The following is a 27,541-nucleotide window of genomic DNA, read 5'->3' on the forward strand; positions in this document are numbered from 1 at the left end:
AAAAGGATGTTTGTAGACAGAAAACCCCTCAGCGATTTTAATGACGACGATTGCCTCATTTCAATATATCGACTTAATGAAGAAATTATACTCAGAATATATGAATTGCCTTATTGGTGAGGTAAGATGTAGAACAAAAGATAAAAAGAAATTCACTATATAATTATATCAAGTTCTTACGGCCTCACGATATTACCCCATAGGCAGTCTTCGAGAACGACTAAAATAGTGAATATTCGTCAAAACAGAAGCAACAACAATAACCTGAATATATAGCCCGAGATCCATCGCTTTGAGTTATGTTTAAAATTTTAGGTACAAACGTATATATACTCATGCCACCTTAATTGAATGTTTTGTATGTAAATTTAATTACATCTACCCCCATCTAATATCAAAGATGTCATGCACGTGTATCTATAAAAATATGATTTTATTACCAATACATCCAAATTCGACAAAAGAAATGAAAAATACGTTTATTCTTTTTAACATAAACATGACTTAGCTAGGACATTGCTAAGTTTACGGTATAAGACATACTTAAGCAGGACTTATGTAGGTCCTACGATTCCGCCTAAGTCCTACTTATGACCTTACTTAAGTCAATATCTTAGCATGCTTTATGTTACGAGCCCCTGATTCTCCCTTTATCTTTTAGAGGTATGTGTTGTTCTGCTTTAAACCTGTATTTTGTTTTATGATTTTTTGTTGTTGTTGGCGGTTTGTAATTTTTCATGAGAAGTCAAATTATGAACTGTTCGCGTATGAAGAATGACACTAGAGGCCAGTAAATTGCATCAGAGGTACATATTTACTAGGAATAATTCATAGCGAATAGTAAAGTGTATCGAGTTTTATCATGAATTTGTTCCGTTGTTACCAGATGACCCTTTGCTTAATAGTTCCTAGAACTGACAATGTTATAGCTCATGAATATGAAAAGCTTGTTATCGCTACTCATCATAAACCAGTAGAGGAAGAGACTAAACTTTTAATCACTTAGAGGCTTCTTCAATCCATTCATACCGAAAGGGTCCGAGCCCCCCGTCTAGCAGTTATTGTCACTGAAAGTTTTGAACATTCAACTAGACAACATTTGAGATGGTTACCATATCAAAGGGCCTCGCTTGTATAATGGACAACAGAATGGGTAGAATATCAGAGAAATTTGCTTTGACCTTGACGTATATTTTAGATTTTTTTCCTGCTGACATAGAATTTCTAATCCAATCTCATGACCTCTTTCATACAGGCACTTTTGTTCAATCTGAGCAGGATTAAGCATATAACCTATCGTCTGAGATCATAAAGAGATCAGGTACGACCTTCACATTGACTCGGTTAAGTTCACTGCACACTATTAACCAAAAGACACTCTCTAAGTAAAGTATTAGCCATGTATGGCTATTTGGGGAGTATATGTATTCTCTTTTAAGTGCGTTTTATGTGATCAAATGACCTTGACACTTGACTTAAAAAAATCATTCATTGCATACCCTTTGATTTAATGCACCATGTGATTGAAGTATGAGCCAAATTGGCGGAATAGGAGAAAATATATGTTTTAGACAAGGACTTTTCATATAATTCTGCCATGACCTTCACATTTACCTTGAAAATTGGTGCAAGGTCACTAACCACCCTTTACTCAAGAGCTCTTTTTATGTGAAGTATGACGCAAATAGGTGTAAGTGGAAAGTATATATGTTCTGAAAAACGAATTTTTGCATGGTCTGATATGACCATGACCCTTAAGTGGCAGGGGACTGTTTTTTTTTATACAATTCATTGTAGCAAAGGGATGCATGTCTTCGGAACTCTGTAACTAGAATTTCCTCAGTTCCCATTCAGCCCAAATACCTTTAATTCACTTTTTTTAAGGCCAATCACCAATTTCTGAAGAAAATTATTAGTGTGTGTGTGTGTGTGTGTGTGTGTGTGTGTGTGTGTGTGTGTGTGTGTGTGTGTGTGTGTGTGTGTGTGTGTGTGTGTGTGAATGAGAGAGAGAGAGAGAGAGAGAGAGACAGCCCAAATACCTTTAATTCATTTTTTATAAGGCCAATCACCAATTTCTGAAGAAAAGTATTTGTGTGTGTGTGTGTGTGTGTGTGTGTGTGTGTGTGTGTGTGTGTGTGAGAGAGAGAAAGAGAGAGAGAGAATTATTTTAGTTTATATTATCTAAAAGAGACAGGCAATCACAAAATGTTTTTTGAGAAAAAAATAAAGTGATTAACTTATATTTATCAAGTTTTACACACTATTTTTTTTATTTTAGACCTTTATCCTTCAAATCATGGACATAGCAAGGACCTTATATAGAGTACATCAGTGTTCTAAGTGTCCGGGGGACACACGGTACTATTGTGAATCATGTCTGGATGATCTGTGTTCCCATTGTAAAGAGAACCATGTAAAAGATATCCAAACAATAAACCACAATGTTGTGTCATATCGTGAGAGAATGAATTCCATCTCAGCAGAGATCTGTATGAGACACCCTAGTAATGTTTATAAAACCTACTGTGAACTTTGTCATGTTCCTTTGTGCGATTCTTGTATTGAGCATATACCACACAAATTCCCAATTTCTCTCTTTAAAAAAAGACGACACAGAATTAGAAGAATACAAGAGGGATATAAAACAAAGCGACAACAACACAGGGGAACAATTCATACTATCAGAAATGAAGCTCTCTTTTACAGACTAGTTCTTCTGCCAGGAATCAAAGCTGATTTCCAAACATGTCGAGTAGAATTATCCATCTATCAGTCAGAGATGTTAGCAAAGGCACAGAAACTGAAGCATCTTATTGATTATATACAAAACGATTTCATGTGCAACATGTTTTGTGATTTTAATTTCAAACACAGATGTTTAAAACAAAAGAAAGAAATGGGCAAACAATGTATCAGCCTACAGAGATATGTACACAGATATGAACAGTCATCAACTAATCCGCTAAAATTCCTCTCTTCCATAAAATCCCATTTCTTCAAGATACATCTTACACTCCACACAAGTCAGCTCTCCATGACTGAGTCACTCAAAAAGGAGGATGTGCTTAAGTCACTAAGTGAAATACAAATCATAGAGAAAGGAAACCGACGCGCAGTAAACGACTGTCAGTTGAAACTGATGTCTGGTCCTGATTTACTTCAATCTCTTACAGTGAATGATGTCCGTCGTTGTTTTCACATTTCATGTGTGATATCAGGCCAAGTCTGGGTCAGTGATGATCAACATAATTTTATTTTGACAAACACAGTAGGATTACCTCTACATAGACTAGAGGATTTTTGTAATGATTCTTGTTTATATGGATTCCACACAGTGAACAGTGAGAGTGAACTGTTTTACATAAACAGAGATCATAACATAAACAAACTATCAAAAGATTTGAAAACAAGCGTCACATTTATCCAAAAAGCTAACTCTGGATGGAGACCATTGTGCGTGTATTGGTCCCCGTCTACTGGGGATCTACTGGTCGGGATGTATAACTTTGATACAGATACAGGCAAGGTAACCCGTTACAACCAGCGCGGCCAATTAACACAGACCATACAATACGACGACAAAGGACCGGAGCTGTATACTGGTCCTATTTATATAACAGAGAACAACAATGGAGATGTCGTGGTGTCTGACTTTGACTATAAATCTTTGTTTAGGTACGGTGCTGTAGTGGTGACAGAGCGTCAAGGAAGACATCGTTTCTCCTACACAGGACATCCTTCAGATTCAGGACTACAGCCACGTGGAATCTGTACTGACGCGCTATCACACATCCTGATGTGTGATGATAGAACCAACACAGTACAGATGCTTAACAAGGACGGTCAGTTCCTGTCATATTTACTGATAAAATCACAAGAACTGGGTATACCATACAGCCTGAGTTATGATGTTAACACTCATCGTCTCTGGGTTGGATTATGGAACAACAACAAAGTGTATGTCTACAGGTATATCACAGGTAAGTGTGGATTACTGTCAATTGTGTGGAATACTTGTGCTAAATATCATAGATGTGAATTTGATTTTTGTTATTTCACACATGTCATAGTAAAATATTAATTTAGTACACTTATTAAGCTGTAAAATTCAGTTATAGCAAAGTCCTAGAGACCAGCAGATTTACTTCGTTACATGTATATCCGTAATTCGATTTATTCGCATAATGGTTTTGTGACAAAATTATAGCGAACCGGCAATATGAAAATGTTCCTTTCACCTGTCTACCTTTTATGCTTATTCAGGAATTAAAGGAGACATCTTTGTTTCAAAATATTAATTGATCAATCAATGTGATAAAATCTATTTTAGAATTGTTTCAATTATTTTTGTAACTAATTATAACTATGAAACATTTCGTTATAAAAAAATTAATTCCGCTAAATTTCAACTCTACGGGACTCACAATTAATTTGCTGTCCGTAAATTGGTTATAATCGACTTCGTTATAACCGTAAACGTTTGCAATGATTTGTTAGGAACTTAGCCGAGGACTCCATATAACTTTGTTTTATTCTATATTCGCTATATCCATGCTTGTATTTTATGAGTTTTTCCTGTATTTGTTTATCTATATATGCTCAAACTTACTCCAATACGGAGATGCAAACTTTATAAAAAAAAAAAAGCTTACATTTAAAAATGAGTTGTATAATGTACTTATACGGAGTGAATTTTATATTTGTTGTATGCAGATCAAAGTCATGTGATGCAGTCACTTGACATGGTAATTCCAACCACATGGACAGAAGGTCCAATGCAAGGAAACAAGTGCCAACTGATGCTGATGTCTCCTCCAAAATTGCTTAAATCTTTCACACTGAGAGATATCCGTGGTTGTTATCACATTTCCTGTGTGACACCAGATCAGGTCTGGGTTAGTGATAGAGAACAAAATCGCATCTTGACAAACTCAACAGGTGTCACTCTACATGGTGTGGATAATTTATGTAGTGGTTCTTATTTCTATGGATTGCACACAGTGAACAGTGAGAAAGAACTGATTTATATAGATAGGAATTGTGATATCAAGAAAATACCAAAGGATATGATAACAAGCACTACATGTTTACAGAGCACAGACTCTACGTGGGAACCGCGTTGTGTGTACTCGTCCCCATCGAGTGGCGACCTGCTGGTCGGGATGTGTTGCTTTAAAATGCAGACAGGGAAGGTAACCAGGTACAACCAGAGTGGGCAACAGACACAAACGATACAACACGACGAAACCGGACTTGCACTGTATAGAGAACCTCTTTATATAACAGAAAACATTAATGGGGATGTCGTTGTGTCTGACTTTGAGTCTGGTGCAGTAGTGGTAACAGAGTGTGGAGGTAGACATCGTTTCTCCTACACAGGTCATCCTTCCGGATCAGGATTATGGCCATGTGGAATATGCACTGACGCACTGTCGCACATCCTGGTGTGTGATTTGAAAACCGATACAATACAGATGATAGACAAGAACGGCCACTTCCTCTCATGTCTACTGACAGAATCACAAGAGATAGGTGAACCATGGAGCCTGACTTATGATGCTAACACTCACCATCTTTGGGTCGGATCATGGTGGGACAACAAGCTGTGTATCTACAAATATATCACTAACCAGGACGACGAAATGACAGGTAAGTCTGAGTCATAATCTGTTATCTTAATTGGATATAGATAAGAAAGGCACTCAGTATTCATTGTAAATAAGTTACATGTAAGGAATGCTTAATATATCACAACTGCAAAGAAACAACCCTGAGACAAAAATAAAAAAAAACCCTGAGAAAACCGTGAGAGACCCTGATGTTAGCATTTAGAGTATTGAGAAAACACTGAGAAACCCTGAGGTTTGCAGTGAGAGCCCTAAGAAAACCCTGAGTGACCCTGAGGTTTGCACTGAGGGTACTGAGGTAGCCCTGAGAAACCTGAGGTCGACACTGAGGGTACTGAGGAAGCCATAAGAGACACTGAGGTTCGCATTAAATACGAACATTTAATATTTATTTCAATTATTTAAATCGTATTGGTGTCATCTTTATGAATTACAAATATGCGTATCTTAAGACTTTGGTATAAATATAATTTATTAATGCAATTGCAATTAATCATACTCCAATTCTTTTTGACCGCATCTTAAGTAAAATGTATTAAGTTAAGGGAAAACGGACACAGGTCATAAGACATATGAGGTTACAATAAGTTATGAAGGTCATGTGGTGAGAGTTTCAATTAAATTGACCGTTTTAACACCAAATATGGACGACCAACGCTAAAAATTAAATCAAAGACGTTATCGTAATTGGACACCTTCGAGCACCGGGCCGCCATCAAATTTTGTGTGCACGCATAAAAATCTCCTATGGAGACCAAAAGGTTCTTAGATGCTGCTGTGTTTATAAGACAAAGGTTCACAATTGGATCTACAATTGGAATTGAAGGTTTGAAATAAAAATACTGATATATTGAGCTCTTGCAGCACCTCGAACAACCCCCCCCCCCCCATACAGACCGGATCTTGCACCGATGGATTTTGCTTTATTTTCTTATCTGATGTCAAAACTGCGTGGACAGAGATTTTTGGATCCAAACGATCTACGATATAACACAGAAGGCATTATACAACCATTTAACAAATAATGGTGTGAACATGTGTTTTAGAACACGTGTTTTAAAAATCGGTTAATGCCATGAAAAGTGTGTGAACTAAAAAGTGTTTACTTTGAAAAAAGAGTGACTGGTTTAAATATTGCCTTTCAGTAGTTTGACGTCACCTGACCTCGCGGAAATATGAAATGGGGCTCCGTAATCCAATTCATGCTAACAAAAAATCGCTTGTTTTGCATACTTATTTTCATTTGGTAGTCATTTGATAAAACATACGTCATCCTACAAAGTACACAGTCATTTTGCCGTAGATCAATTTTTAACCACCCTCGTATACTGGTCTAACAGGCGATATGCGAGGATGACATGTTTTACTATTCAATTATCATTGAACATTCGCCAAAATTGAGCCATTTATATTTAAAGTTTTCCTCAAAAATAAAATAGTGCAACGTGTTCCTTAAACAATAAAAGAAGTACACGGGTTCTTTTTAAAGGATTATATGATTTTCCTAATATACGCTGAGTATAAGTATAAGTATAAGTATAAGGGATATATGATTTACTAACATACTCTGAGTATTTTAGGTCTTCCGCTTCCAAAGGAAGACCCTATAGTGATTGTAATTTTTTTAGCGTCTTCCGTTTCAAACGGCAGATCAATTAGTGATTGTAGTGTTTTTCCTTTCTTTCTTTTTTTTTCTCCACTTCAACAGAATTTCTCAGAGATGGCTAGATTTCTCTGAAATTTTCAGGGATGATAGAGAATAATAATATCTCGAGGCTTTAAAAAAAAAATTCAAAATTTATTTCCGGCCGTCCGTTTCCTGTTCTGCGTCTAAAAACCTTGTTCCCTCGCAAACCGCAAACACTTGAACATCCAGACTTTGTGGGATGATTGACCTATAGTTGTAAAATTAATGTGTTTAAACTATTATGTTTTGTTTGTCGCAACTTCTGGTCATTACCGCAAGTACTTCAACAATTATTATACCCCCCGCAAACAAAGTTTGCGGGGTATATAGGAATCACCTTGTCTGTCCGTCCGTCTGTCTGTCCGTCCGTCTGTCTGTGCAATCGTGTCCGGTCCATATCTTTCTTATGGAGAAACATTGGAAGTTCTTACTTCACACGAAGATTGCTTATGACCTAAGGGTATGTCATGACCTTAACCCAAGGTCATTCGGGCCAAGGTCAAGGTCAATGGCAGAAATAATGCACAATTCGTGTCCGGTCCATATCTTTCTTATGGGGAAACATTGGAAGTTCTTACTTCACACAAAAATTCCTTATGATTAAAGGGGGTGTCATGACCTTGACCCAAGGTCAAAGGAGAACGTTCAAGGTCATTGTTTCAAAAAGCTAAATTCTGTCTGCGTCATGTCTTGTATTAATGGAAATATTAGAAGCTAAACATTAACAGTTTTCAAAAATAAAGCAGTTATTATTTTTAGAAAATGGACAGTGAAATAGATTCATCCAGTATTTTCTATAATAGCAAAAATACACGCGTTATGATTTTTTTCTTAGCGGGAGGTATCAATTGTGAGCTTGCTCACAGTACCTCTAGTTTTATTTAAGGTAGCTCCATATTCGTAAAATTCTCTGAGGAAAGTTGAAAAACCAAACTGATTTCGACTTAATAGACTTAAATGTCATCAATTGTTAGAAAAAATATACATGTCATCACACTTTTTTGAGATGCCTGATAAACATAAACTAAAGCATATTTTAGCATTAGAAAAATGTATTTGTTTTTCTTAAAAGTAAAATCTTGTAGGCAGAAATTTATTTTTCTTGTTTAATTTAAATGTCAACTTTATCAGAAAACTAAAATTACAAAAATATTTTAAAATTAATCGTTGGAATAAGAAAAACTATAGCATTTAGACATACAACTGAGAGAAAAGTTAGAAAAAGAGTTATTTCCCCTTTGCATAGATAACATATATAAAAATTTGGTAATTTAGAATAAAATTAAGTGCTAAAATATCTTGAACCTACCAATAATTCTAATTACATCCATTTGATTATATTCACATAAAATAAATAAAACTATCTTGCACAATTTTTAAAGAATTCAAAGTTTTACAAAAAAGTGTGACGTCACAGAACACTGGATCTACTTTAAGTATTTAATTTAAATAATACATTAAAAATGGATATGATAGTATATATCCTGACATATGTTATCTATGAGATGTTAGATAAACTAAAACATTCTACTTCCGATAGCTTTTTTAAAAACAAATTCTGTTCCCACGAGATCTCAAAAACTATAAGTGATTAAGACACGAAACTTTCATAGATGATAGATATTGGAATGAAAGTGTGTTTAACTGGTTTTAATTTATCGACCGTTACTTCCGGTCCTCACTGGAAGAGTTCAAATAAATCAAATTGTTAATGAGATTAACTGCTATTTTGACAGTTTTATTTAGCTTGATTAACAATGGTGTACGTTTTGTAAAGTCAAAGTAACTACTTACTTTTATTTTCATTGAGCACTTCCGTTGGTTCATTTCCTGTCCCGTGGCATGATATCTTAAAAATGGTAAAGACTAAAACAATCAAACTTTGTGGAATTGGTATACCTATAAACACGTGTTTAAACTATTTTGTTTTATCCGTCGTAACTTCTGGTCATCACAGGAAGAACTCTAAAATTTATTTATTTTTATTATTTAGCATATAAATAAAATTTAGAAGCACATAGGTCATCTTCACATGGTTAAAAAAACAAATAATTATATTTCAGGTGATATATCTCAAATATTTCTGATAGCTTTGTTTATTACAAATGTTGTTTACAAGTGATCTCAAAAACTGTAAGGGATCAAGACACAAAACTTATATAGCGGGTAGATATTTGAATGATGTGTGTAACGGGCTGCATTTTGATGTCTGACACTTCCGGTGTTATATCGTGCCTTTTCCCCCTAGCCATCTTTCCCCCCGGAAAAATGGCTATATAGCAGTTCTTCCCCCCGGAAAAATGGCTATATAGCAGTTTTTCCCCCACGGAAAGCTGACTATATAGTGGGCTTTCCCCCTTTTTATAGCCAGATTACCCCCACGGAAAACCTACTATATAGTGGATTTTCCCCCATTTTTACTTTCCGGCCATGTTTATTGCGGACCACTCGTGACAATAATTTGCAATAACTGATATGATATTAATTTCTCACAAAAAAAGGATAATTATGGCATTTAATAAAATACATAGAATAAAATACAGGGTTTTTCAACCCCAAATATGAACTAAGGCATGCGCCTTCATAACATGCATGTGTCATCATCGTTTATTTCTCCTGTTCTCACCCCTTTTTGGAACACCTTTTACACGGATTTCGGAATGTCTCGAATCTTTTTCATCTAATCGATGCTTATCCACAGGTTATGAACACGCGAGAACATATTTGAGTGAAAATACGCTGGTTTGGAAATTTAATTTTCCAATGTATTACCATCAATGTATAAGCTTCTCACCAATCTTGACTTAATTTTGTAGAGGAGGGGAATAAAAAGTGGAAATGTATTACTCCCTTCGTCCAAAAGGTTATCAATTTTAAATTAATACCGTTAGAATTGACAATATATATATTTCTTATGCTAAATATCAAACGGGAGACAGGATGCAATGATTGATGAGAAACTGAAATGTTTTAGTTTTACTTTGATTGATGGGGTTCTAAATCATGGGTAAGGGGTATTTTGCATTGTGTATTAAAAGCATATGTGAAGTTAGTGTTTACCATTTCGTTTTAAAGTTACGCATATTCATATTTTTAAGCACATTTCTACGAAACGCGAGATATTATGATTTAAACATTTTAAAAAACAATGAAATGTCTTCACAACCAGAACAATGTCGGTATTTTTGCTGGTTACTTTGGAAAATGTGAAATGGATCTTGAACTAACTTGTTTATATTGTCACTCACTATTTGCTAATTTTTCCACTTTTAAGTTTGCAACGTTATTTATAAATATACAATTTTGAAAACGATGCCATATAAATCAAGATGTACGATTCCATTACCTAAAAATTTATACTATTTGATTCATATTTTTGCAATAAAGATTTACTTGTGTACCATATTATTTCTTCGAACAATTAAACAAGGGTAATTAAAAATACAAAACAAAAAACCCCTCCAAAAACAACCAACACATATATTGTGATGAGCTGACTTTTTTTAAAATATAAGCTTGTTTTTCTAATCAACTAACAAGTAAAAAAAGTCGTATATATGCGCTTAGGTTAGTTATTTATTTTTGATTTTCGGTTTCTCCTTTTATGAATAAACGTTCATTGATTTATTTATCTAATTATCTATTATATCATTAGTCATCTTATGAATTGATTAAATGTTTTGAAGAATAAAGAATTTTAGCCGCGTACCTTTTCAAAAAATTTGTTTGTAAAATTAAAAAAAAAAAGCAGCAGAATTAAAGTAATTTTCAATCATTTTGATAAAGAAATATATGAGTGGTTGGGTATTTTTAAATGATGGCTGTACTTTTAAATGACCGTAAAAATATGTTCATGTGGTCATCTATAGTTTTTGAGATATGGGGCCCTAAAAATACATATTCTTTATAATTGGATTTCAAACATCGGGCTCGAAAACAACAAAGGCTCCTACCCTGCATGGGGGGCTTACATTTTCGGTGTCATCTACTAGTGGTATACCACTATCACTGTGAAAATATGGTTAATTGGTCATTTCTAGAATTTGAGATTCGGGTCACCACTCATAGAACACTATTCAATCATTATAATGGGGTTTTAAACATCGAGCCCTGAAACATTAAGGGTCCCTATCCTGAGGGCTGAAATTTTCAAAGTCATCTTCAAGTGGTAAATCTTTGCCACTATAACAATATGGTGATATGGTCATCTCTAGTTTATGAGACATTGGACCCTAAAGAATATGCACTATAAATATTATAATAGGATTTTAAAAATCGGGCTCTGAAACATCGGAAACAAAATTTCTCTAAAACAGAGGTTTAGCCTGGATGAAATTTTCACAAACAGACAAACAGTCTGATAGATTTATCAAGAAATTCTTAAAACATTCTCGTTTAATACAATTTCAGAACACAGAATTATGAATTTAAGTGTTTAACTTGTAAAACCTTTTTCAATAAATTACCTAAAATAAGTTCTATGTGTAATTCCATTACACACATGTTCAACTTTCAGCATCGTCTATAAAGATAATAAATCGGCAAAACGAAACTTAACCTGTACAGATGAATGCAGATATACATGTATGCAACATGGGAGTGTAGAAACATTTATTTTAATCCTTACTGGATTTCCATAAATATTTTTTATAAAATCTGAACCAAAAACGTGCGGGAGAAACCCTACTATGGGGGAAAAGCTACTATATAATATATAATATATAGTAGCTTTTCCCCCCGGGGGGAAAGGCTACTATATAGTAGGTTTTCCGGGGGGGAAAAGCTACTATGGGGGAAAAACTGCTATACAACACCGGTTCCAATCAGAAGCGTTCAGGCAAATAAAGGTCTTAATTAGAAAACATTTTTTTCTTTAAATGATTTATTTAGTCTGATGAACAGTTATATTAGTAGGTAAATTTACTAAAATTACTTACTTTTAAATTTTTTGACCATTTCTGTTTGTCCGTTGCCGGTTGCGAGACAAAAAAACGTATCTTCATGAGATCTAAAAACTGACAAAAACTTGACAACCAAACTTTAAGGAAATACAGAACAATATAGGGAAAATATGTTTACCATGTTCTGTTTGATCAGGCGTAACTTCCTGTCGTCACAGGATGTTGTCAACAATTGATTGTATGCCTTTTGTTTTGTTTCACAGAAAGTTTATTTCTGGAAAACTTATTCGCAGTATATATTTTATCCATTTTCTTTTTACAAGACAAATGTAACTTTTTTACAGATTAATAAACGCGGAACGAAAGACCTTTTTGTTGCTATAACAACAAGACTCTAGTTAAGGTCTTAATGTTAAGGAAGACTTTATAGTGATTCTTATGTTTTTATTAACGTCTTCCGTTTCCAACGGAATACATTTTAGTGATTGTAGTGTTTTTTCGTTCCTTCTTTCTTTCTTCTTATTATTTTTCCCTTTTTGTCGACAAACTTTCTCAGAGATAGCTGAATAGATTTTTCTGAAATTTTTAGGGATGATAGAAAATATTAATATCTCGAGGCGTTTTTTTTCTTCATTTTTTAAAAATTCATTTCCGGTCGTACGGCATCGAGATCTCAGAAACGATTCTGGCTTGAACATCCAAACTTTGTGGGATGATAGACTTATTGTTGAAGATGTGTTTAAACTATTTTGTTTTGTTCGTCATATCGTCAGGTTGTGAAGGAAGCTCATCAAAAATTATATTTTTACGTATTTAATTTATTTTTATTTATTATTTTCCATAGAATAAATATATTAGTACAAATCCTTACATATGTCATCTCTGCAATGTTAAATAAACCAAAAAAAAAATCTACTTCCGCTGAGATATCTCAGTTATCTCATGTAGTTTTTTTTAAAACAAGTAGCCACGAGATCTCAAAAACTTTAAGAGATCAAGACACAAAACTTTCACTGATGATAAACATTTGATTGAAAATGTGTTTAAACGGTTTTATTTTGTCGACCGTCACTTCCGGTCAACACTGGAAGAGATCAAACAAAGCGGTTTATCAGTTGAAATGCTTTCCTTTGATAGTTTTAGTTATTTCGATAAATAATAATATATGAATGCCACCTTAATTGTTACGTTGTTTTGGTTTTTCAATTGACAGGGAGATCCCCCTGCCATTGTTGTAGACTAGTTTGGATATATGTTATCTTGGGATCTCCCATCTTCTAAATATGTATTCATCAATGATAATTATGTCTTACTCAGTCTTTAGGGAGATCCCACTGCCCGTCTGAAATTAGGTGCTTAATAAGTCTTGTTATGTTTATCTGGGATCTCCATAGTAGTTAAGGTAGTTTATTTGTAGTTACAGTCGGTTCAAGCATATTTTTTACAACATACACCATAGCATAGCATTGAACTATCATAACATATCATTGAAATCTCATAGCATAGCATTGGAATCTCATACCATAGCATACAATCTCATAGAATCACATATGTCATATCATACCATAGCATACCATAGCATAGCATACAACATTATTTGAACTCGGTTTTAAAATGTTTTTATTTAAAAAAATAAATGTTCACATGATACATTTGTGGTAAACTTTGGGTTCTTATTATTATACTTCGAATTGTGTGGAACTCTTCTGTGTGTGGAGGCTTATTTTTAATATTTATAGCATAGCATACCATAACATTAAGCCTTTCAGTTCAATTTCTCATAGCTTAGCATACAAATCTCATAGCATAGCATACAAATCACATAGCATAGCATACAAATCTCATAGCATATCATACAATTGTAAAAGATATTCATGAAATGACTGTAGTTGTTTATCTTCGTCATTAATAAATGACAATATTCATGTAATGACTTGTAGTGTTTAAAGGGGCATGGTTACGATTTCGGTCAAACTCTATTTTCTGTTTTTATTATTTACAATGCTTAATGTATGCATATTTAATGATCAAATGGCATTTGAGAGTTAGTCATTAGTATATAAGCAAGATACAGAGCGCACAATTCATTGATTTGTAAACAAGGCTCGTGCCCTGTTTTTGTTTACATAGGTTCAATATACCAGTAAACAATAGTTTTCAAGCTGATTTGTCTATCTTTTAACTCATCTTTAGCATACATAAAAAGTTGAAAACGTTTAACACATTCATTTAAGGTCTTAAATTGGACTTTTCACTTCAACATTCAAAATGTAAACAAAAGCATTGTTTGCATAGTAAAGAATTGTGAGCTCTGTAACTCGCTTACAACTCAACGAATGACACTCAAATTTTTGTTGCGTAATAAAAATGCCTTACTTAAGCATTGCAAACATTAAAATCGAAAAAATAATTTTTGACCAAAATTGTGACCATGCCCCTTTGAAGGAGTAAAAATTAACAAAGCTGCAGGACCAATATGGAACTGGTTTCCACACATTTTAGCATAAGATAAATGGAGGACATAAATAATAATATATGATAGGCAAGTTAACAAGAAATGTTATTTTTTTTTTTATTGAGCACTTACGTTTGTCCGTTTTCTGCCCCCCCCCCCAAAACCCCCCCCCCCCCTTATTTTGAAGAAATCTCAAAACAGTAATGATTTAAACAACTTAAATTTGCGGGATGATAGACCTATATTTGTCCATATGTACACTATTTTGTTTTATCCGGCGTAACTTTCGGTCGACTCAGGAAGTTAGCTAAAATTTGCTTTTTCACAGCATTTTTCTTATTTAGCATGGAAGTAACATTTAAGCAATAATAATACAAAAGGTGTATCCACCTCTTATGATAAAACGTCGCTTAATGATACAAATATTATTAAGCGTTGCAATTGCAACCTCTAATGCTATAAATTCGTGCATTAACAGTTGACAATATCAACCACTAATGATAAATCGCTACCTAATTATACAATTTTATCGTTAAGCGTCGCGAATGCAAAGTAGAACTAATGCTTAATAAAAAAAGCAACAAGCTACAAGGTCAATCCCTAATGATACAAAAAATTTTGTCATGAAGCGTTTCAAATGCTTATCCTCAAAATTCTTATCCGAGGTGATGTGGTGGTTTTGGTGGGATAACCGCGGTGCATATATAAATTTAAAAGTAGTTTTTGAATGTCACTGCTTAGATTAACAAGGACTGGTATATCTAAAAAATTATAAGTATATTAATTTTTAAATATATTTACTTTATAATAACTTGAATTCTCAAACTTGGAATAATGGGTCATGTTTTTGTTGAAACAAAATCAAGCCCTCGAGTTCATCATACATTGCATAATGACAGTTTAATATAAAATATAAATATACATGTATGAATGGGGTGGATTCCATTATTTCAAGTTTTAAATGTTTTCTGTTATGCGAGATATTCTGAAAGAAGAACTGAACATAAAGTTTTAAACAGATACCTTTATCGCTGTTCCACTTTACTGTTTACTTCCTCCAACACAATTTGCCCGACTTTTCTGTAAGCTTGCAGATCGCAATTTATCACTATTCTCATGAGAGATAATTCCCACAGCGGTCGGTCTAAATTATATGCTTCACGGCATTGATAAAATACAGATTAACTTGCAACGACGTCCACTGATTTGGGGATTCATTCACGGTCATTGTCTCCGCACTTCTGATGTATCGCTATGCAATGTACAAAACATCAGGATATGAAATGTAACCCTCAGTAACAATCATCATCAGCAAAATATTTTAACTTTATTCAAAATTTAAAGACGATATATCATGTACAGTAATAGCTTATTTGTGATTTGATTAATGTAACCGGCCTCCTATATACTCGCTGTAGAGAAATAATAGGAGCTAATTCGTTGAGAATATCATTTTGTTCGGGAAGGGGGTCCTACATGTTTTTTGCTATACTAGTATGTAAATTAGGAACTTAAAGTAGTTGTGACAACCTCTATCAATATCTATTCTAAAGATAGAAATATTTTGTGATACAGTTTGTTTTTCGACCTACATAATCTTTCTATGATACATGTACCAACAACCCATCATATTAACTATGTCATAAACATATTTTGCAACTAAATTGTAAAATTGATATTATGGAATATCCTTAATAACTGATCTGGTATCTGATACCAACCATGGCTGCGTTGTTACATGTTTTGCAACCAAGTTGTGAAAACCCCAATTAACTGTTCACTTTCGGAAGTTTAACTGCATGCCATTGTTTATATGTGGATATTATATATTTGGAACGGATGCATTTGTATTCATCAAAGGTGTTTCATTTTAAATTATATTCAAAAGAGACATACCTCTTAAAAGAAGCATGCAGAGGGTACAAAGTTCTGTATAAAACTGAAATCTAATGTTACACACCATGACTGACCATGGGTTTTGACCTATTAAAACTTTGTGACTTGAACGAAATTAAAATATCATTACAACTTTTAAACTTGTAAATGCATAATTAAGATGCGCCGTTTACCGCATGTCAGGTATGATCACATTAACTCGAAATCTTAAAGGCAAATACAATGTATAACATCTTTAAGATGTAATATACATTATAACATTATAAATCGGTGTCTCTCTTCATTGGTCGCTGATTATTACAGTAAAACACGGTTATAGCGAACATGCTTATAATGAATTGACGCTAACAGCGAAGTGATTTTTATTCCCCGAGACTTTATTACATATTGTAATATACATAAAGAATTATAAACGTGCATTTTTGCAAACACTCCTACAATTTGCTTTGAATAAATTGTTGCCTTTACGAAAACCATTCTTAGGCCCTGTCACATTTTCCCGATTTACACTACAATTTCTTACAAATTACAATTAAAAAGTCGAAATTTTCGCCAGGCTAACTTACAATAAATCTGAGATACTGTTCTTTTTTCAAATCTTGAAAGAAAGATATTTATAACTGGAAAAGTCGTGGCGATTTACGTACTACGCACTGATATCTTGCTATGAGTAGGTAGATAAAAGACAATTTTATTTGCTAACGATCAGAAAAACAATGAAACTTACACAGAATATACAAGATATACAACATGAGTTTGATGCATGCCATGATCAGGTGCCCGAGGCAATATTGAAAATATATTACAGTTCTGAGATTGTTGCGAATTGCTTCAACTGAAAACGTTCGTTATATAAACCAATAAGTAAAAATTTATTGTAGAAAAAGTAGAAAGTAGGAAACAATATTAAGATTTTTAACACATGTTGTTACATGTAGTGAAACAGGTACCCGCAGCAATGTTTAAAGTATTAATAATTTTGAAATAAGATGTTTATTACGGGGCGCTCTTTCTCGTACATGACTAATTCTGGGCCAACCGTGAGCTTATTCTCTTGTTGTTGGACCCAGCCTCATGAAACCTACAACAAGCCAACACGCGTTTAGTTTTCAGACTTTTATATAGACTACATGAAATATACTTTTATGTGAGTTTGGTATGCATCAGCACCGAAGGTTTGATTCCAACTGCCTATAATTTACATTTCAGAATTATTGTAATAAAACACTTTGAAGGATTAACATAATATGTACAGAAGTCAGAAAATCAATTAAAGAACAGCTATTGAGTAATTCGTGACATTTTAGCAGCATGTACATAAAAGGATAATAAGATGAAAGAAGTTTCGATAAACATAAACAGGAGTCAAATAAAAGATTAGCTGTCCATCACTGAGTGTGCCTCTTTTTTAAAACAGTTGTAGAAATATCTGAAAAGTTTTAGTAGCAATTAACACAAAGTCCGAAAAATTAATTTACAAAATACATGTTATTAAAAATAGTCCGAAAGATTGAATTTTACACCGTGACATGTTGATAAAAAATGTTTCATGCATTAAGTTACATGCAATAAAAACACAAATTTAATGAAGTAAATTTGCTACAATGTTTGGTCAGATTACGATTATCTAGCTTCAAAAAGTAGATTAGCGATTAGGTGACTTTGTATTGGATATTTCTTTTATATCAGTATCTCTGTTTTGAAATTAAGATGTGTAATGTCAATTGGAGAGTTCTTTTAATTGACATAGGTATACCAATTAAAAAAAACAAACTTATAACTCAATGATTTTAAGATATCCTCCTTTGGTTTGACAAGTAACTTAAAAGAACAAGCCTTGTGTATATCGCAATACAGGAAACCAAACTGAATTTTACAGACGATATAACTACCTACTGCAGCATTGTGTATGTGTCAATTTCAGTCTAAGAAAGACGTTTAAATTTTGTACACTGCAATGTAAGAGACAATCTATATTGAAAAGAAAATTTTAAAAACACTGGTTAATACTACCCACTAAAGTTTTTGACTTGTTCTTTCTATCTGAATCATTAACAAAGACTACATGTACACATTTATATTAGTATTTCATTTACATGTACAGGCTTAAACAGGCACATAGCAGCATCAGCCAGAGGGGGGGGGGGGGGGGGGGGGGGGGCTGACCCCGACAAGCAACATGATTCTATAAAAATTAAATAGGTGCTAAAATTTGCTTGCGAAAATGACAAAATTATAGCCCCGTCTTCCCAAACAATTGTCAATCGGCAGTCTGGAATACGACGGCTAGCCCCGGCCACGTCCGACTCACCCATAGTTTTGAGTCCGGAGGCCACTACTGGCCATATCCGACTCGTTTGTAACATGTTTGTCTGTTAAGATCAATTCTATGTAAGAATCAATGATTTATAAAAGGGTCTGCCACGCATAGTCACCAATTTTCCTTATATTACATACATGGACACACCTAAGTGTAAAACACAAAAAAAACACTAAAAGTTGGTTGCATGGGGTAACCGGTGCCATGGTAATCGAGGCTAAAGATGGAAAAATAGCAAAACTTACCTTATTTGAAGCCATATTAGAAGGTTTTGCCCACTAATGTAAACTATCAAAGATACGAAGCAGCCTTTGTCCTATATTTTTTTATTTAATTATATAAGAAAATTGATGGAGAAACCAATACTTTTAAAATATTATCATGGAAACCGTTTCAAATTTTTGAAATCAGTTTTCTGCGGTTTTTTAATAAGCCCAAATGGGAAACTGTTAAATTTTTACATCCATATCAATGTTAGCAATATATATTTTATCATGAAAATTGACATCCGTTGCTATGGCAACAAGGCCAAAAATTAAGAAAAACTGAAAAATTGAAGATTATTTTGATATGCTGTCATTCCTGATTTTAGATTTTATTTGCAATTGTTTTAGATGGAACTTGTAAAAATATATCTAAATTTTCATTATACACCACAAAAACCTTTGTTATGCAATAGAGAAGTGTTGTTGCTATGGACAATTAAGTTGCGTAAAAAATCATACAAAAATTCTTACTTTTTGAAAAGTCCATAGCAACGGCACTTATATTTAGAAAATTTCAGGGTTTTTTCAAGTGTCATTAAATTTAAGGACATACTTTATTTTTTTCTCACCATTTGATTTTATATATTTATTCATTATAAGTGAATAATATCCATTTAAAGATGCCTAAAAATATTATAATTTTCCTTATTTTTAAGCTTATTACCATAGCAACGGTTCTCAATTTTCATATTTGAATTTTTAATTGCACAATCATAATAGTGTTTACCAAAAAATCCAAGATTTGCACTTTTTATTCAAATTAGATGAGGAAAACAGATTTCTGTTTAGTAACCATGGAAACACTCTAAAAATATGCGTTTCTCCATTAATTTGTTTCTTTCTATTGAAAAATGACAACTATTTTTCATAATATATTCTACCCAAGGAAACTCCAAGTTCTGCACATTACTCACAATATGTTCTCAAATAAGCATTAAAATGCCATTTTTACATCTTTACCCTCGGTTACCATGGCAAAGGGACCACATAGCAACAAACAAATGGTGTTAGGCTTTTTTACTCACCAAAGTCTATCAAATTGTCAAGTATGAAGAAAATCCTTGACTATGCGTGGCCACCGAATTTTGATTCTTACATAGAATTGATCTTAAATTGTTATAATGTTGCCATCGTTGATTTGCGTCCAATAAATTCAAAATGATCCTGCATCAATTGCCTGTTTATTTCTCTGGAACTGTATACTGGTGGACCTTCGGGAAAACATACCCTTCGTTTTTACCTTACGGCCCACAACGCGGCACAACCCTATACATTATACCCTTTAGAAATTCGAACTTGAGAAATCTTTTCGCGGATTTTATTGTTTCTCAAGACTTATCCTATATCTGTGCATGTTTTCGAAACATCTCGTTGATCATATAGGCCTATGTAGTGGATAACGAGGACGTTTTGGTATAATGTGTCAATCATGCCGTACTGGCAAATAAGGCGATAACAAAGATAAGTCATTTGAACATTATTTATATCCAACCTACATGTTGATTTTTCAAGAAACCGTAGATAAATTAGATGAAACAAAACAGTAGATAAAAAATGTTTAACACATAACTTTAATCGATAGCTTCTGTAATTAAAATCCAAAGATTGTATACTTTTTCAACGTATACAACATACAATTTTTTGAGTATTGAAAAATCGGGGAATCTTTTACATGTAGTACACACACTTCAGAAACACATATGAGTTTATCAATTGTTGTAATTTTTGTCATCGGTAACAAAATCATTACAGATATACGCTGTCCGATAACTAATATTAAACCCTCGCGGTTCGTGCATCACCAGATGATATAAATGAAAATGTGTACGTTTTTAGGAAAAACTAAAGAATAGGATGTACAATGTATTTGGATTCATACTGTTGCATTTTTTATTGAGGGATTTGAAAGATAAATTAAAATCCTTTAGATATGATGCACATTTCGGAATGAAGTTCATACTCAAATGAACTCTTCATAAATCAATATAAAAATACACAAGCAAGTTTAAAGCAGTCATGACGGGTCGTGCATGATTTATTAGAATTACACTTTCAATTGACAGGAGTATTGGAAATACAAATCCACAAATACTTGCCTTTATACATATATTTTGAAGTAACGACATTCTTATAGGCAGTACACGATGTATATTTACAGTGACCCCCCCCCCCCTAAAAAAAAAAAAAAATAAGAGGTCATTTGACGGGAATATTTTACATGTACATGTAAATGTCATTGCGGCTTATGTACGGAAGCGTATCGGGGCGTACACTTGATGTGTAATAACTTGTACATTGTCATACTTTGTATTGTGTTATCAACATATATACTATTATGTCGTTGTAATTATGCAAATATTTTCCATTGTAGTGAGATGACTAACATAATTTAAATCATTTTATTGTAATGGATCTGTATTTTTGCTATATCGATTTAAAAGAATACGGAGTAAAAAATAATGAGTTTTAGTTATATCGAGAAAGAAATGTTGACATAGAACAATGTAAATGTATGTATATTATAGTAAGTATATAAGCATAAATGCGTTTTCATTTTTTGGAAACATATGGTAAAAAATATTATCGAATAAAATGTCGCGGGGGCAGGAGTGCTGATTGTGCGTCACCTCTGAATCTAGCTGTAGACTGACATTTGTGGAATCATTGGAATTCGTGTATGCTCAATTTTCATGGATTTCGTTATTGCTAATTTTCGTCATCCATAAATTTAAATCCACAACCATTTATGAATAATAGAATTATTATATTTATTATTTATAATACTTGTAATTCCACGAAATGTTACCATTAACCTATGTTTTAAAAATAGCAAATTACGAATATTGGCTCAATGAAATTCAATCCACAATGAAGGAATCTAAACATTAAAATTCAGACATTTTTTTGAATTAATATCAAGCATCCAAATATCTGCGTTTGTAATCGTAGTTAAGGGTGGTATACATAAGCAGTCCTACCTCCAAAATATGACCATGATTGAATAATCAAGTTGATACAACCGTTTCCCATGCTTAAAATGTTTTACCCATCTGTATTCGTCTTTGAATCAGCTACCCTCTCAAGTACAATGTAATCTACATATAAATACGATACCAAATACTACCATGCATGAACTAACTGCATGAGCATTGCATTTTTTCATTATCTGATTTAATGTGAAAGGTTTCTTTATTGGTGTGGTAAAGAAACTCGCATCAAATCATGAATATGAGTAAAGACAACACTAATGCTAATAGTTCATGCATAATAGTATTTAAAAGCAAATAAAGTTATCGTACATTTTGTTTTGACGCTTTGGTAAATAAAACATTTTTCTGGTGGTGGTGATGGTGGGGGGGGGGGGGGGGTTGGGGGTTAATATAATACGTGAAAGTAAAGAGGCCCATGTAGTTTTAATGTTCAATCACATGTATCTGTTTCAAATATCATATCACGTGTTTATTGGAAAATAACCCAAACACAGAAGATCATAAAGAACTGCTTAAATATAGTTCATGCAGCAGTCCTCTAACTACGATAACAAATACTGTTGCTTATTTCAATTATTATAAAGTAATCCCTGCTCTTTGTTTCTGATTTATATCAAAGTGTCAATGTCATTCTACATGTGTCGTTACAGCTATATTCAGAATTCAGTGACGTCGCTTTCAGAAGTCCCACGCCGGCAAAGTTCATTCGATAATATTTTCGCAATATGTTCCCCAAAAATGAAAGCATGTTGATATCAACATGACTTTAAAGCATTTATTTTATTGTTCTTTGTCTAATTTTCTATATCAGTATGTTTTAAAGTCAAAAAACGCAGATAGCAATGAAACTGGTAAAATTCAATAAGGTGATTTAAATTAAATAGAAATCACATGATACAATTCAATCATTTGCATTTAGAAATAAGAGGTCACAATACTTTATATGTTGACAATACAATAAAAAGAAGGACAATTTATAAGTTGAAAAAACAACGCCTCCGTACTAATGAACGTTACACAATTTGAAATGATTATATGACAGTCACCTGACATTACCTCAGTTAGTTGTCAAAAGCAAGGTGATTAATTTCATGTTTGTCTTTACTTTTCTAGAAACTGAAGATTAAAGTCCGAAACCTAATACATTGAGAAAGTGGACAGAAAATGATACTCAGAACTCAATTTTATGATAGGCATAATTATAATAACCTCAGTTTGTTTAAAACTACTTCAATCAATTATAAAACATGTATGTCTATCATTCTAGAATGTTTTTTTTATTAAAATAGTTTCATTGAATTGTTTAGTTTTCCAGTGGCATTTTTTTATTAGGTCTCATTTGTTTGCAACTTTATCTTCATTTAATAAATGATATTTTGATATTGATTGTGAATTGTTACATAACATCGTCAACGTACATGTAGTTTAACTGGTGTTATGAATATTCATTAGTCAATAATACATTTCTTGTATTGTTTAAATTATGTGTCGAGAGTTGAGAGTGAATATACCCAAAAAAATTTAAAGATGTACATGAATGCCTTTTGTATACATTAAAGTTTAAAATTACGATGTCTTGTTTTGGGGTAAATCTACCCCATGAAACTGCAAAACAATCATGATCTGTATATAGTTTATAAGGTTTTAACTTTGTAAAAATAGCGTTTTGTGTTGGGGTAAATTTACCCCCCCCCCCAAAAAAAATGCAACACAGTCATTTTCTGTTTATTTCTAAGACTTAAACTTTGTAAAAACGTCGTCTTGTGTTGGAGGATTTTTACCCCAAAAATATTGCAACGCAGTCATTTTCTGTATTTTTTTTGGTTTTGACTCTGTAATGATGCCATCTTGTGTTAGGGGTAAATTTACCCCCAAACAATTGCAACAGAGCCATTGTTTTGTTTATTTCTAAGGCTTTGGCTTTGTAAAGATGTCATCTTGTGTTGGAGGAGATTTACCCCCAAAGAATTGCAACACAGTCATTTTCTGTATTTTTTCTTAATTTTTGGCTTCGAATTTGTAAAGATGGCATCTTGTGTTGGGGGTAAATTTACCACCAAAGAATTGGAGAAGAGTAATTTGTTTATTTCTATGGCTTTGACTTTGTAAAGATGTCATTTTGTGTTTGGAGGAAATTTACTCCCAAAGAATTGAAACACAGACATGTTTTGTTTCTTGTTAGGTCTTCGACTTTTTAAAGATGTCATTTTGTTTTGGAGGAAATTTACCCCCACATATTGCAACACAGGCAGTCATATTATGTTTATTTATATGGCTTTGACCCTGTAAAGATGTCATCTTGCGTTGAAGGAAATTTACCCTAAAAAATAGAAGCACAGCTTATTTCTGTATCTTTTTGTATAATTTTATGGCTTTGACTCTGTAAAGATGTCATCTTGTGTTGGAGGAAATTTACCCCAAAGAATATCAGAATATCAACACAGCTTTTTCTCTATATTTTTGTATATTGTTATGGCATCGACTTTGTATAGATGTTATCTTGTGTTTGAGGACATTTACCCCCAAAAATTGCAACGCAGTCATTTTTTTTGTTTATTTGTATGGTTTTAGAGATTGTTTTAATATTTTCGTCTGTTTGGGAAATTTACTTCCAAAGAATTGTAACAGAGTCATTTTTAAAGCGCTAAGCATAGCTCAGCGCTTTATTGTCGTTAGACTTCTATTTCCGGTGCAAGGAATAACTGCCCTCTATGAGCAGAAATATAAATCATTTAAACTGGTAAGAGGTATAGGGAACCAGTTATCTGGGTGACGGAAATGGCCGAGTAGATACGATTGGTTTGCGGGGCTTACGTACATCAGCACGGGAAGCTACGCAGTGATGAAAAAATATAATGCGTATTCAGAAGCTAAAATATAGAAAAATAAAATCGATTCTTTGCAAGAAAATGTCAAAAACTGTGATAAATTACTGTTCAAAAGGTATAATTCGTGATTTTAACATATCTTTTTTCAGGCAAGTATCCACATACAAATCGTGTTCAGCTTTAATTCACATCATCTTAAGAAAGTAACATATATTTAAAGAAATCTGGCCTTCGATACTTTAAATTGATATTCATTAAACATAAACCAAAATTTCAATAAGGCTCATTTCCGTCTACGCTTGCACACAGTAAATGTTCTCAGAACTAAGCTAGGTTAGCGCTTTTCAGTACTTTCAGTACTTTGATTTGGTAAGGCTTCGAGATTGTTAAGATGTTGTCTTCAGTTGGGGGAAATTTACCCTCAAAGAATTGTAACACAGTAATTTTCTGTTTATTTGTTAAGGTTTGACTTTCTAAAAATGTCATTTTGTATTTGTGGTACATGTAAATATACCCCAAACAATAGTAAAAGTTATACCTGTATAGATTTTAAGGCTGCAAGTTTGTAAAGACGATGTTTTATCTTGGGGATAAATTTACCCGAACAGAGTAGCAGATTTTTCATTGTCGAATTTTAGTAAGACTTCAAAAAACTGCATTTGATTTTGGGGTCAATTGACTCTGTAGAAAAATGATTTTTCTTCCTGAAATAACAATTTTATTGTATTTAGCATTTAAAAATATACTGTATATTTTTAAGATATGCCAAACAGCTTTATTTTCACCAATAATTGCTATAGCAATTGTCTTTTACTTGTACATGTATATTCTACTAACGCCCTGTTTAAATTTTAAATCCATAGAATAGATATGCTTGGTCAGTTTTTGGGGGTTAATTTCCACTCTGAGGAGTTTCTTGTTACATGTGTCCTCTCTGTGTTATGCGGAAAATAAAGCTTAAAATATCTCGATTTGCTTATATTTGTGCTTTTATGAGGTAAAATATTCAAAACAAACAAAAAGATTTTCTGTTTTGATTTTGGAACGCGTTTATAATGCAGCTTTACATCCACTTGTGAACTAACTGCAGGTCTGTAACTCCCGGTCTGAAAAAATTTGGACGGACGACCTGATAGATGCAGTGCCTCACATAGTAAAAACTTCAATTTACGGCGCACACAAATATCAATCTAATTAAAATTAGATGTTAGATCCGCTCGCTTACTCGCTACACAAACATATAACAACATCCCATAGAGGGTCACGTCAGTGTGACCTTTTAGCTAACCAATAACTTGTTCCGATTCGTTGGGTGAGACTTCTAACTTCTCGGCTTTATCATCAGCGTACGTAGATACCCGAGTTGTTCTAAACGAAAGAAAACAAACATGGCGCAGTCTATGACACCTAGGAGAACGTGTGTTTTGGGAGATTCGTGCATTGTTTGCGGGTTTTCTTTCGTACAGCATGAAAGGACTGCAGACGGTAAAGACATAATTCATAAATTCTATCAGTCAAAGCTTAAATTGAACTCGGAAAGGATCGAATACATTAAGAAAGTAAGTGAAAGATCCGACATCCAAGAATGTGACGGGGGTATATGCAGAAAATGCTTCAGATCAGTTGAGTCTGTCATTAAAACAGATGAGAAAAACCAAGCTGCTAAACAAAAGATCAGGGAAAGCATAGATTTTGTATATAGAACACAAATCATATCCCTCCCCTACGGACGTCTGTTACTAAGAGAATGTTACGTCCTGATTCGAACCCCCCTGACACGAGTGGTACTTGCAGTGGACCGGCAAACCCCCTCGCCAAAGTTTCGTTTGGTTAACCTGTGAAACTGTCCTCATTCCGTGAGTTAACGAAGTACAGAAAAATTGCATCACACCCTGAGGTAAAAAAAAAATCTTCATTCAGTGTCTCTCTTGAAAGATTTATAGTTTTAAACTAAGGAATTGAAGTTTTATTATTTGTATTTTTATGTTTTCAGATCCTGAGCAAAGTCAGTGAAAAAGAACAAGATTTTGGTAAGTTAATGAGTACATATATGTCTAGATTGTATAAGATGCTTTAAAAATGGCTTTGTTTTGTGTGTGTTGCTTCAAATAGATTTTATAAGAATTGAGACATAGATTTTAATATTTTGGATTAAAGTATCTGTCACAGCAGGGATGTATATTAGTATATATGTCCCTGATCACAGTGATTGAATTTTAAAATGTATTTTTCAAATCAAATATGTATTGCACAACTGTTGTTATAGGAGCAATCAAAATAAAATTATGTCAGATGTGCTTGCTCACTCAGTACTCAAACACAAAATTGTCAGGTAAGTTTATGGTAACATAATTGACAAATCATTAATTTGCCGTCACATGTCTTTACGGCTTAAAATCGTTAAATATATTGTTAGGTTAGGGTTATTCTACTGATTCCTACTTTAACACATGTAATAATGTATAATGAATGTAATTGTGACAGAACCAGTTCCAAAAACAAAGAGAGCCCTTTTCTCTGTCAAAGAGAACAAATCTGACCAATGTTCCCTTGATGCGAAAGTAGAGGATC

At 33.3% G+C, this 27,541-nt stretch overlaps 1 protein-coding gene across 1 annotated transcript; it reads left to right on the forward strand.

Annotated features, from left to right (window-relative positions):
* The first annotated feature begins 2,285 nt into the window (after positions 1–2,285).
* On the forward strand, positions 2,286–23,317 carry LOC128169478 (uncharacterized). Its single transcript, XM_052835615.1, has 3 exons — positions 2,286–3,980; positions 4,714–5,649; positions 23,256–23,317. The coding sequence occupies exons 1-3, from the start codon at positions 2,297–2,299 to the stop codon at positions 23,267–23,269; spliced, it is 2,634 nt and encodes an 877-aa protein (XP_052691575.1). The 5' UTR covers positions 2,286–2,296; the 3' UTR covers positions 23,270–23,317.
* The last annotated feature ends 4,224 nt before the right edge of the window (positions 23,318–27,541 follow it).

This window comes from Crassostrea angulata, unplaced genomic scaffold, assembly GCF_025612915.1.
Source record: "Crassostrea angulata isolate pt1a10 unplaced genomic scaffold, ASM2561291v2 HiC_scaffold_140, whole genome shotgun sequence".
In the NCBI taxonomy this organism is placed as follows: domain Eukaryota; kingdom Metazoa; phylum Mollusca; class Bivalvia; order Ostreida; family Ostreidae; genus Magallana; species Magallana angulata.

Excerpts from the sequence above, each read along its gene's own strand:
- LOC128169478 (XM_052835615.1), top strand. The coding sequence starts at position 2,297 with ATGGACATAGCAAGGACCTTATATAGAGTACATCAGTGTTCTAAGTGT. Across the intron at positions 3,981-4,713 it reads TGTCTACAGGTATATCACAG|ATCAAAGTCATGTGATGCAG; the intron begins GTAAGTGTGGAT and ends TGTTGTATGCAG.